General features: G+C 47.0%; 1 protein-coding gene across 1 annotated transcript in view; it reads left to right on the top strand.

Moving 5' to 3' along the window:
- The first annotated feature begins 4,721 nt into the window (after positions 1-4,721).
- SLC35F2 (solute carrier family 35 member F2) overlaps positions 4,722-12,961 on the top strand; it is a 35,293-nt gene continuing 27,053 nt past the window's right edge. The window contains exon 1 of the mRNA XM_024216798.2: positions 4,722-4,858. Coding sequence (XP_024072566.1) covers positions 4,722-4,858 — 137 coding nt within the window. The remainder of the gene's footprint in view (positions 4,859-12,961) is intronic.

Genomic DNA, 12,961 nt, shown 5'->3' with positions numbered 1-12,961 from the left:
GAACTCTTTGAGTTGGCTTCTTAGATACCTTCATGCTGTTTCACATCTGATACTTCTTGATGAAACATAGGAGCCTTGTCTTATAACAAGCTTATTCAAAGTGATACAAGCTATGAAAGTGAGATCTTGGAAGAGTGCTGCCATTTTCATAATGTAATAAAATACTGTAATGATAAATAATGATTAATAATAAATAGTGTGTAATAAGCATGTCATAAAAACAAATTTTATATTTCCAAGATCACTGCTTTTATAATTTATACTCAGGTACAGGAGAAAATCCCTGGAAATATTCCTTTTTAGGAGGGGGTTCGCGAGACTGGACATTTTGGTGAAAGGGGTTCACAGGTTGTTAAAGTTTGGGAACCACTGTGTTATACTAATAACATAATACTATGCTTATGCTTGAGATGGCAGTTCCATTTTAAGCTCCTATTTCAATTATTGTAATGGACACTGCCTACTTAAAAATGAGACTTCTGCCTGAATATTGTATTGAGAGAAGTTGAATGAAAAAAAAAATTCTCTTTTTCCCTCCATAAGTTTCTTTCTTTATGCATTTGACAGCACTTGGTGTGTGTAGCCAGTTTCATTGTTTCTCCTTTAATCATTTAGGGCCTGATTCAAAGCTGTTGAAGCTAACAAGGTTTTTTCCCTTCCGCTCCTGAAACACTTATGTGAGTAACTTTATGCTAATGAATAATCAATTCGATCTCAATAGGCCTATTCATGTGAAAAAAAGTTACTCATATTGTGATACAGCATGGCCAGAGGGCAGCAGGAGAGTGATCCTATTGGGATCCAGGAAGTGGGCGGGCACAGCCCGCCACTGCTAAAGGACCTCCCCCCAGCCTAAGGGGAGGACAGGATCTGGAAGCCAAGCGATTCCGGAGGACAACTAATGAAATAACAGGGAGAGTGATAGAGGGGAAGATATGTAAGCCCCAGGATGACGAGAGCCTTATTCCCTGTAGAGGGAAGAGAGGTTGCTATAGATTAATTAGAGCACCTGAAGTCAGTCACCTGATTAAAAAAAAACCCCTGCTTCAATCAGCCAGGGGAAGGAGTTGAAGCAGAGTGGTTTGGTGTTGGAGCAGAGAGCTGTTTGAAGGAGAACAGTTTGGAGAAGTGCTGTGGCTGGCCAGAAGACCAAGACCCTAGGTAAAGGGAAACCTGGCTTGTGCAGAGCAGAGGGACTTCACAGACACAAGGGGTTGGGAGAAACTTGGCCCAAGCGAAGAGAGGGCAGAAAGCCCCACAAGCTGAAGGGCTGGAGTGGGAAGTAGCCCCGGGGAAGGAATCGCTAGTTCAAGTGATTTGCCGCTATCCCTAGGGCCCTTGGGCTGGGACCCGGAGTAGAGGGCGGGTCTGGGTCCCTCCCTCTCCAATCCCTTTCTCTGGGACACTAGTTGGGACAGTTGATACCCCAGATCAGGGGCAAGAAAAGGAGCCCTGAAACCCACACCCCCCACAAGAGGAGAAAACGCTGGACCCATCATAATAGTGCCGGCAATTTGCCACAATATGCATAAATATTTGGAGTATTAGAGCATGAGTCATTTTCCCTTATTGTTTTGTGCAGGCTTTCACCCACCAACCAGGGAGGAAAAAATATTAAAAGGAAAATACTATTGTAAATCCATAAAAATTGGCACAGTTATGAAGAGCTGCATGTAGAGAGCTTCACATAAGCCATTTGCAACGAACAACAAGAAGCTGTACTGGTCCTACAAAACCCATGAACTATGCTGCATATTCTGGATCACCACCTACTGGCATCTTATTTATCTATCTAGCTAAACACATAGACACCTCTCTTTTATAGAGCACTCCTGTAACAATGGAGATTCAAGGGCAGGTGTCATTTTTTAATCTGCTTTCAACTCCTTTAAAAAAAAAACTGGCTAGATTTCAAGCTCCCCCTTTCAAACTCCTCCTACTACCCAAAAATGTTCTTTTGGGCTGATATTTTTTGTTTATTCTCAGCCCTGAAGTAATTGGTTTTGGAAAATATAAGAAAAGCTCGTCAGTCTGTTATCCAACTGTGATGTTTTTCAGCCATTATAATTGGTTTTCAACCTTTAAAAAAGAGTGCAGGATCTTGGCTCCTTTTCACTCAAATAGTTTGGATTTAAAACTTCAACTTGGGTATAAACCTAATTCTCAATAAAGGTCACTAATACTTTGCTAAGATTAAAAAAAAACACTTGGGAAAATGGTTAAGAAGTTATTAATGTGTGCAGTGTTAAGTTTGTATTGTTCTAATTTTTGAATCAAAATATTGAGCAGTACCAAGTCAAATGCCTCACAGAAGTCTATTACATCAACACATGCATCCGACGAAGTGGGCATTCACCCACGAAAGCTTATGCTCCAATACATCTATTAGTCTTAAAGGTTGCTTTTTACATCAACACTATTACCTTTATTAATTAAACTTCTAATCTCATCAAAAAAAGATATAAAGTAAGCTTGACAGGATCTATTTTCCATAAACCATGTTGATGGCATTAATTATATTACCTTCCCTTAGTTCTTTATTAATTGAATATCAACTGCTTTATTATCTTATCATTATGGAGGAAGAAGGATTAGGACCTGGACACAACCTGGCTGTGAGGAGCAGAGGAGAAGGAGTAAAATATTCTCAAGTCATATGTCTGAGTGACAGGGAAGACAGTGATAGTCAACAGTGACAGAGAATGTGGCACAGGAGGGAAGGATTAGTGAGGAAAGATCGGCTATGTTTAAATTACCAGCAATTCTTTCAGGAGATATCACCGAGAGACAACCTGAGATGTGGATGTGGACAGATAAAGACAAATCAGGAATGGAAAGCTAGATTTGTGAGTCATTCGCATAAAGATGGTATTTGAAGCTTTGTGAATGGATGAGACAACTGAGATTTTATAGGCATAAAGGTTGGGAAGTTAAGTTATGATTCCCAGAGTAACTCTGACTCACTTCATTAGGGATGAGCTCAAGCTGCAAAGTTTGCATCTGAATCCAAGATCTGAACTCCCCCAAAATTAAGAGGATTATGTTCCAGCCTTTACTGTAAAGGTAAGGTATACAGATGCAAAGGTCAGATCTGAATCTGAAGTTTCCCAAAGCCCAAGGCTTGGTTTTGGGCCCATCTTTTTCTACACTAGACATACATATTGTAAAGGAAAAAAAATCATGTATGGTTACAAAATATCCCATATGCGCCAGGGGACCAAATCTGAAGTTACTCTGGGGATAATCACTTGAATTTTCAAACTTTTAAAATCTGATCCAGAAAGTTACATTAGCATCAGATTTCTTGACTCTTATAAAGTAGGTTTGCAGTGTGTTGTTTTGTTCCACTTTCATTTGAGAGAACTTGATAAAAATCCCACTTTTTGGTTTACTTAATTTTTGAAATTTGATTTGTTATTGAGGCTAGTGGGTTTTGTGCTTGTACAGCAGGAATATGCTGCATCATTACCAAAAGTTAAAAAGAAACAGAAGTCACTGGAGAATGCAAAAACCTGGACATAGCAAATCAACAATTAAATTAGGCCAACCCTCTTACAAGGAAAAGAATTGATTGATAATTTTGCACTATTAATCTCCCTTGACAGAGATCATGAACATTCACATAGTCACACTAGGTACTTTCACCCCGGAAAGGTATAATAAGGGCTATCTAAAAATCATTCTAAAGGAAGGTAGTCAACCAAATGGAGAGAGAAATTATTCACTCTCCCTTTTGGATCTTCCAATTTTTGCTTGGGGTGACTGGATTCATGTTAAAGCATCTCTTTGGCATGTGTACATTCCAGATATTCACAATCTTGCTTGTTCTTTGGCAGTTCACCCTTTCAGATTGTGTCAATGAATGTGATTCAGCCAGTGACCTTCCTGATTTGTTCAACATTTTGAAAAGGAAACTCTGGGCCATGCTGATTGACACCAGCTAAAGACCTGGTTTGCAGTCTCTAAACTACCCACAGATCTATTATGCGCTCAAAATAATGAAGGGACTGACTTTCCCATCACTTAAAATGATGGAAATCAGAAGAAACCCCATAGACGTCAAGAGTTACACTGGTGTAAAACTAGTGTAAGATTGGAAGAGAATCAGGCCTAGGGAAAGCAGCTCTGATTCACTGCAAGTCTGATTTAAGTAAAAAGAATGAGGAGTGCCAGGCTCTAAGGTGCCACAAGTACTCGTTCTTTTTGCTGATACAGACTAACACGGCTACCACTCTGAAATCTGATTTAAGTCTTTGCCTCTTGCAAATAGGGGCGCACAACAAATCCATTCTGAGTGAGAAAATCCCAGAGATTTGGGGCATGGCCTCCTCTGCCACAAAGACACCTGGGAGGGGAAAAACGAGAACTAACATCATTGTGCAACCTCACCTGCAGGTAGAGAAGGCGGGAATGAGTGACGAGCTGGCAGCTCCCCAGATCAGCCAGGGGAGCAGAGCAGAGGTCTCTCCCTCCTCCTGGAGCAGGTTACAGCCCCGGAGAGAGATGCCAGCGTGCGATCTTGACTGGATTGTTTGGGTCTTGTCTGCTGACTGTTAATGATTTGCTGCGGAAGCCACCCGCACAGGAGAGAGAGTTTGCCGAGCAGCTGAGCCAGCGAAGAAGCCGCGCGCTAGCACCGCCCTCCCACCTCCTTCCTCTGTCTGCGCTCGCCTCGCACCCAGCTCTCTAGACAGCAGCTGCTCGGCGGCGTCTGGCTCCAAATGGAAGTGGCTGGTCCCGAGGATGCCCCCTGCCCGCGGGCACCGTCGGAAACAGCAGCAGCTGCCGCGGCTGCAGCAGCGCCTCTGAGATCGTCCCCCAGCCTCTTGCTCGGGATCAAAGACAAACTCTGCACATGGTGAGTACAAAGGGCAGAGGCGGGCGGCGGGCTTGCCGCGTGTCTCTGCCCTGCTGCTACCCGGAGGAGCCCCGCGGAGGCTGAGCCACGTGTGATCAGCACATGGGTAAGCGGGGAGCTCCCTTCCCGGAAGGGATGCCCTAATCCCCCCCCCCCCAGGACTACCCCATTCAGAGCAGCCCCCTGCCTGTGCCCAGCTACCAGCGCGTGTGGGCTGCGTGGGGCGTTCACACGTGTTTCTCTGGGAAAGCCCTAGCACCAGGGGTAATAGCGGCTCAGCTCCGGGACTGCTTGGGAGGTGGAGAAGGAGCCTGAGAGTGAATTGCAGGATCAGGGGTCAGGAGGCCAGTTCCCAGCTCTGCCGCTGACCTGGTGTGTGGTTTGTAGGCAGCTCATTTAATCTTACCGGGGATAACACTACTCCCCCTCACCTCCCAGGGATGTTGTAAAACGCATGGAGATCCTCGGGTGGAAGGTGCTACAGAAGAGCACGGTATTAGGTAGCTTTTGCAATTAAATCGGTGTCCCCAGCTTCATAGCAAATGTGCCCCCTTTCCCTGATCTACCAGCCACTTTATTGTGCACCCAACTGGTGTTGCCACATGTGAACAGGATGGACAACAGGATCCTGTTTTGGCACCTTGTCGCCCCTTTTAAATTAAATTAAATTAATGGAGATATCCTATCTCCTAGAGCTGGAAGGGACCTTGAAAGGTCATCGAGTCCAGCCCCCTGCCTTCACTAGCAGGACCAAGTACTGATTTTGCCCCAGATCCCTAAGTGGCCCCCTCAAGGATTGAACTCACAACCCTGGGTTTAGCAGGCCAATGCTCAAACTACTGAGCTATCCCTCCCTCTTTGCAACAAAACAGCCCCAGGGTGCAACCGAACCTGGGTCTGGCATGTGGGATGATATTCTGCAGGCTCTAAAGCTGAATTGGGGGCCCGCCAATGGCTCATGAACAGAGTTTGCAGTTTGTGGGATTACCATGAAGAAGTCAGTACCAGGGGGATGAATGCTTGAGTGGCAACCCTTTATGGGTCCCCTTTGACTCCTTCACTCATCCCTATTTGGTATCTCTGTAAGGTAGTATCAATCTTTTGGGAACGAGGGGCAGGGCAGAGCTAGTGACCTGAATAGGGAAGAGATTCACTCTGTTCACCTTGGCTGCAATCCTGGCCTCATTTACATTATTGGTAAAACTTCCATTGATTTTAATGGGCTCGGGATTTCATGCTTTGTGTCCTGTGGATAAACTGGGGGAAGGGAAGCATGAGGTAATCTCTCATCCATCTTTCTGCCTTTTAAAAACCTGCAGCAGTGAAGTCTAGGTAGCGGGTAGTCACACATACCCTTAAATCAGTGGTCGCCAACCTTCTTACGCCCACGATCACTTTTTGAATTTAAGGGCAACCCAGGATCTCCCCGCCCCTTCCCCAAAGAAAGCCCCGCCCTGCTCACTCCACCCCCTCACCCCCTGTCGCTCGCTCTCCCCCACCCTCACTCATTTTCACTGAGCTGGGGTAGGGAGGTGGGATTCGGGCGGGGTGCAGGCTCTTGGCTGAGCCTGGGGCAGGGGATTGGGGTGCAGGAGGGGGTGAGGGGTGCAAGCTCTGGGAGGAAGTTTGGGTGCAGGAGGAGGCTCCGGGCTGGGGCAGAGTGTTGGGGTGCAGGAGGGGGAGCAGGGTGTGTGCTCAGAGGGAGTTTGGGTGCAGAAGGGGACTCTGGGCTGGGGCAGAGTGTAGGGGTGTAGAGGGGGCATGGGATGCTGGCTCTGGAAGGGGGGTTAGGGCTGGGGCAGGGGGATTGGGGTACGGGAGGGGGCATGGGGTGCTGGCTTTGGGAGTGGGGTCAGGGCTGGGGCTTGGGGTGCAGGAGGAGGTATGGGGTGCTAGCTCGGGGGGGCTCAGGGCTGGGGTGCAGGAGGGGGTTCAGGGTGCAGGAGGGGGTTCAGGGCGCTGGCTCTGGGAGGGGGCTCAGGGCTGGGGTTTGGGGTGCGGCCTCCCGCCAGGGCAGCACTTAGGGAGCTCCCGGTGTCCCATGGCTACCGCTAAGGCAGGCTCCCCACCTACCCTGTCCCCACGCTGCTCCTGGAAGGGGCCAATGCGCCCCTGCGGCCCCTGGGGAGGGCACGTGGCGCCGCATGCTGCTCCTCTCTGCAAGCACCACAACTCCCCGTTCCGGGCCAATGGGAACTGCGAGGGCGGTGCTTGCAGGCAGGAGCAGCGTTTGGGGGGAGACCCCTGCCCGGGGCCTTGCTGGCCAGGGCAGGCAGGGAGCCTTAGCGGCAGCCCCGCTTCTCCACCAGAGATCGCGATTGACTGGGAGATCCTCTAGGATTGACCAGTCAATCGTGATCGACCGGCTGGTGACCACTGCCTTAAATGAAGCATCCCTATGAAAGGCTGCTTTTTAACTCTCCCTGTGTGACTTTGGTCCTGTAAAGATGTGGAATGTGCTGGCCCTGATCCGGCAAAGCCTGTAAGCATATGTTTAACTTTAAACTGAAAAACTACTCATATGCTTTCATTTAAGTAGGTGCTTAAGGCTCTTAAATCAGTGAGGCATTGCAACGCTGAGTACAGCAAAGCCTAAATACCTTTTAAAAATTTGAACCTAAATGTTTTGCTGGATTGGGGCCAGACTGCTTTGTACCTTGCAGAATCGGGCCTATATCCCCCTAGCTATCTGTCTGTATCCCAGAACCACAACATAGTAGGAACATTTTTTACAGCTTTGTAGCATCATGGGCCAGGATGACAAGAGAGGTTTCTAAGAGTCAAGTCTCTCAATGAGGATCCTTTTAGCTGTTGTCTAGCATTGGACAAAACTCAAGACTACAATCTCTTTTGCATCTCAATGTCCGGAGAGTGACTTCAGCTGAGACAAGCTTAGTATTGGAGAGTATTAGTATCTGGTTGAAAACACAAATGGGAAAAAAATCTTCCCTAAAATTTTGGAAGTCGTTTTTGTTCCGTGGGTATAGAAAAGGAACTCTCATTCTTTCAAAATATTCACAAACATGTTGAATAACAAAAGTTCCTTTTCAAAACCTATGGACTGAAAATTACTTCAGATTTTTCATTCAAATTTTTATAAGAAATTTTTGGTTTACAATTTTTTGAATGTTTTGGGGCTCTTTTTTCCTCTCCCTTCCCACTTTTCTCACATTTTAATTGCCCCCCCCATCTTCACCCCTTTTTCCATTTTCCATAGAAAAAGGGGGAAAGAGAAAAGAGGAAGGAAAAGGAAGGAGAAAATAAATAAATCATAAATAACATTACTGAGACTAAATTTTTCATTTTCCAGTTTTGTGAAAATGAAAAAGCCCCCAGAAAGTTTGTAAAAATTTTGTTTTTTCTAAAAATTTCTGATGTAAAGAAGAATTAATTTTTAACAATAAAAAAAGTCTTCATATGGAAAAAAAAAAAATTAACCAGCCCTAGAATTAGTTAGAGGTGGACAAGGTCTGTTAGGTTTCACGAAAACTTATGCTCAAATAAATTTGTTAGTCTCTAAGGTGCCACAAGTACTCCTGTTCTTTTTAAGGTCTGTTAGGTCATCTAGGCCAGTGATGCGCAAACTTTTCCAGTCGCATGGGGCCCCCCCCTTATCATTAATGGAAGCTGTCCGTGACCCCCCATTACTGCACAGTCAAGGCTTCCTCCGCAGCATGCTGCTTCTCTATTGTTGCCAGGCTGCATCTCAAGGCCAGGGCCAATACCTGCCCCTCTGTCTCTCTCCTCTTGGGTTTTCAGGATAGGGGAGGGCACGTATGATAGTCTCTGGGGGCAGAGCCAGTGCTGGGCGTGGAGGCTGGTGGGAGCAGAAATCGGCATGGGTGGCCTGCTGAGGTGAGTTGGGGAAGGAGGTAGCGCTCCATTCCCGACCCCCTGTGGGGGCTGGCATGAGCCGTCTGGCATCGCTGTTCAACGCCCCAAACATTCCTCCGTGCCCAGAGGGGCACACCTCATAGTTTGCGCACCACTGATCTGGGCTATCTCACTGCCAATGCAGGATTGTTCTCTGAGAGCTAGCTAAGTAGCGGGATCTCAAAAAGGGGGGGGAGAGAATGTTTTCTTTGTTCCTATGGCTGAATTTTGGCCAAAGTTGTGAAAGGCAGTATATATACCCTGAAATGTATGCATGCAGAGCCATCTACTCTCAGAGAGCCATTTTGGGAACTGTAATAATAATTCATATACTATTTTGGACTTTTATCTCAAGGCTCTTAATACACTTTACTAACATTAAATGCACTTCTATTCTGAAAAGTATTTCTGTAAAAAGGCATTGTTGGGCTCCATATTTACTGGTGTCTAATAACTTCTGTGTTAAATATGTTCAGCTTACTTTTTTTATATCTGCCAGTTCTGCACTCGCAGCCTGCAATCTGTTTCTTTTTCATACATCACCAGCCATAACAAAGACCGTCAGTGACACCTCTGCAATGCCATTAACTTTCAGTAGGTTTGCATAGGTGACACCAAGCAACTCTGTTGAAGTGTCACTAGAAGGAATAGAACCTAGGTCACGCTAGCTGTGCAGGGCTAACAAAAATAAAAAGTAGTAAGATTTATTATTAGCACTCACGCCAGCAGATCTGACTGAAATATGCTCAGGTACAGAGCTCTTGAATAAGAAAATGTAATTTTTATATAATTTATCTTCAGTGTAGACCTTTTAAATTAATTTAGCTTCACAACACAACTAAAAACTGCTTTAAGTTACAGTTGCCTGGCTGTTACAAGGGTTCACACAAGCTTAGTTGCTAGTCAGCGGGTACGTCTACACAGCAGCTAGGAGGTGTAATTCCCATGTTGGGTAGATGTGCATGTCCTAGCTCTGATTGAACTAGAGTGCTAAAAACAGCAGTGTTGACATGGAAGCATGAGCAGTGGCTTGGGCTAGCGTCCAGAGTACAGTCCTGTCCGAGATCCTAGGTATGTACTTGAGCAGCTAAACTGAGCCACCACCTGAGCCATAGCGGCCACACTTAGGCCTAGTCTGCATTACCAAGTTAGGTCGATGTATGCCTTGCATCAACCCAGTTGTGCATGTGTCTACACTTAAGGCCCTGTCTACACTACAATGTTTGGCTGATGCAAGTTACGTTAGCATACAACCGCTGCAGTTAGCATATTGCTTGTGTGCGTGCAGACTTGGCTCCTTGCATTGGCACTGTGTGTACTCATCAGGAGTGCTTGTGTTGATGCACAGTGCGGTGCTGCATCGTGGGTATTCCAGTGAGCAGCCCACCAGCGTTCAGCACGTTGTCTTGGGCATAAGTGAGTTGGGCAGGGGTGACTGGGAGCAAGGGTTCAACTTCCCATAAAGCCATGTTCTCCATCCCATAATATCGCTATCCCATAATTTCCGCACCTGTTTTCAATTTCCCACAAACCCATGCGGGGCTTGTTGCTGTCTGCCATCTCTGACATGGAGCCTGCACAGCTCTGCACTATTGTCGTGAGCGTTGCAAGCACAGGAGGCACAATCCTCTGGTATTTGTAGAGCCGCAAGAACTGCAGGGAACATGACAATTTCTTGGAGGACAAATTGCCATGGGACATAGCGAGAACCAATTCATGGGTGTTGGTGGCATTCACAGAGCATCTGCAAACAGTGGAGCGCTGCTTCTGGGTTCAAGAAATGAGCACCAACTGGTGGGATGGCATTGTAATGCAGGTTTGGGATGATGGGCAGTGGCTGCAGAACCTTTGGCTGTGCAAGATCATATTCCTGGATCTGTGCACTGAGCTTGCCCCAGCCCTCCAACTCAGGGACACCAAACTGGGAGCAACTCTGATAGTGCAGAAGCAAGTGGCAATCACACTGGACACTTGCAATGGTGGATTGCTACCTCTCAGTGGGAGTCATTTTGGAGTGGGAAAATCCACAGTGAAGGCCGTTGTGATGCAGGTGTGTAGGGCCATTAATAGTCTCCTGCTACGCAGGACGGTGACTTTCAGCAATGTGCAGAACATTGTGGATGGAGCAGTAGACGGCACGCATATCCCTAGTTTGGCCCCAGAGCACCTTGCCACAGGGTACATCGACAGAAAGGATTAGTTTTCTACGGTTATGCAAGTGCTGTTGGATCACCTGGGATTTACTTCATTGCCATCAATGTTGGCTGGTCAGGGAAGCTGCATGATGCTTGCATCATTCAGATAGCTACAAGCAGGGACCTTCGCTGCTAATTGGTGGATTTTACCACTGGCAATGTTGAACTGCCAGTAGTGATCTTTGGGGGGACGCAACCTACTCCTTACGCCCTGGGCTCATGAAGCCATGTACCAGCCATCTTGTAGCAGCCGTGTACCAAGGAAAGATTTTACTACCAACTCAGCAGGTGCAGAATGACAGTGACAGTGGGAGGTGACAACGAGGGTTGTGTAGTCGGAGGGGGTTTTATTGTCACCTTGTTGTCACCTACCATCCCACAGCTACAACCCATACTTGATGAGGACCTGTGATGGGGGCTCTATTCACCACTGAACGGTGCCCCCTCCTCGTGGTTCTGGCGATTAGCTCTGCCAGGCCAATGCCCCTTCCTTCCATTGTCCACTGTCTTTCTCCAGTGTGCAGCCCCTCTCTCGCTCTAGGAGGGGCTGCTGCCTCTTCGTGACTCAGTCCTCCGGCCAGGTCACTCAGTGGTTTCCCCTTCCAGGGTAAAGTCCTTCAAAGTCTCTTCTGTTCAAGTGGCATTAGGCAGTCCTCACGTCCGCTGCCCTGTCCCTGTCACTCCTGCATAGACCCAGGCAGCCTTCTAATTCATTGCCCCAAACAGTACCACTCTGCAGTGGTTTGTAGAGGAATCTACCAAGGACCCTTTACCAAGCAGTCAAGGCCTGAGCTTTCCTGACCTTACTGATGTCACTGCTGGACTACTCCTTTTCTCTTCTTCTGCTGCTTCTCTTCCTTCTCCCTTACCGCAGGGAGCGGGACTTCGGGCTTCTTCCCTACTGCCTTTCCACACTATTTCCAGCCTCCTAGATATATAGAAGCCCTGCCTGTTTCCTGTCAGGTGAGCTTCCTTCTCATTAGCTCCTTCCACATAGCCCCACCCTGCAGGGTCCTAGAGCCTGGGCTCCAGCCAGAGCCCGGAAGTCTACACAGCAATGAAACAGCCCCGCAGCCTGAGCCTGAGTCGGATGGCATGGGCCAGCTACGGGCCTTCCTTTTCTCTGCAGACATGCCCTAAAAATCATGGACTCAATAGAGACACTGGATTTATGGCTTATTACAACAATCTGTAACCCACTTACAACACCCATCCAGCAGCTTTCCCTCCCGCCCCCTTCCTTTCCTTCCTATGACTGGAGTGGTCTTAACAGGCCATTTCACTTTGAGTGGTTCCTTGAAATACACCTCTACCCTGATACAACGCTGTCCTCGGGAGCCAAAAAATCTTATCGCGTTATAGGTGAAACCGCGTTATATCGAACTTGTTTTGATCCACCGGAGTGTGCAGCCCCGCCCCCCCCGGAGCGCTGCTTTACCACGTTATATCCAAATTCGTGTTATATTGGGTCGCGTTATATCGGGGTAGAAGTGTATGTGGTAACTACTTATACTAAACAATCTGTTGAACCTTGAATTTAGCAATGACACTCAATTTCCCAAACCTGAAGAAGAGAGCTATGTAAGCTCGAAAGCTTGTCTCTCTCTCCAACAGAAGTTGATCCAAAAAAAGATATTTCCTCACTCATCCTGTCTCTGGCTGTTCAAACTCTAATATCCTGGGACCATCATGGCTACAACAACACTGCACAGACACAAGGGCTATCAGACAAGCTCAACAAGGAGCTATACGGCTTAGGGAGGCTTTGAAAGAGCACTTTAACAGCAAGACAAAGTAATGCGCTCTGGTGTACTGCACTCAACCTGGCGCTGCAGTTTGGGGGCCTGTTAGGAATTGTGTGATGCTTGCTGCACATGTGTGCATATGTCACCGACATTGCAGCTAATAATGTTGGGATGCTTGCTGTACATTTATGATGACTGCTCTGTTTTGCATTGGCCCTATGGGTTGTGCGTGTACAAGATTACAACTTTCACTGCCACCAGGCATCGTGCCACTGCAGCATTTCAAAGGT

The sequence above is a fragment of the Terrapene carolina genome, unplaced genomic scaffold, assembly GCF_002925995.2.
Source record: "Terrapene carolina triunguis isolate 2854851 unplaced genomic scaffold, T_m_triunguis-2.0 Scaffold138, whole genome shotgun sequence".
Lineage (NCBI taxonomy): Eukaryota > Metazoa > Chordata > Testudines > Emydidae > Terrapene > Terrapene triunguis.
Note: the sequence above shows the minus strand (reverse complement) of the source record. Positions and strands in the feature narration are given on the sequence as shown.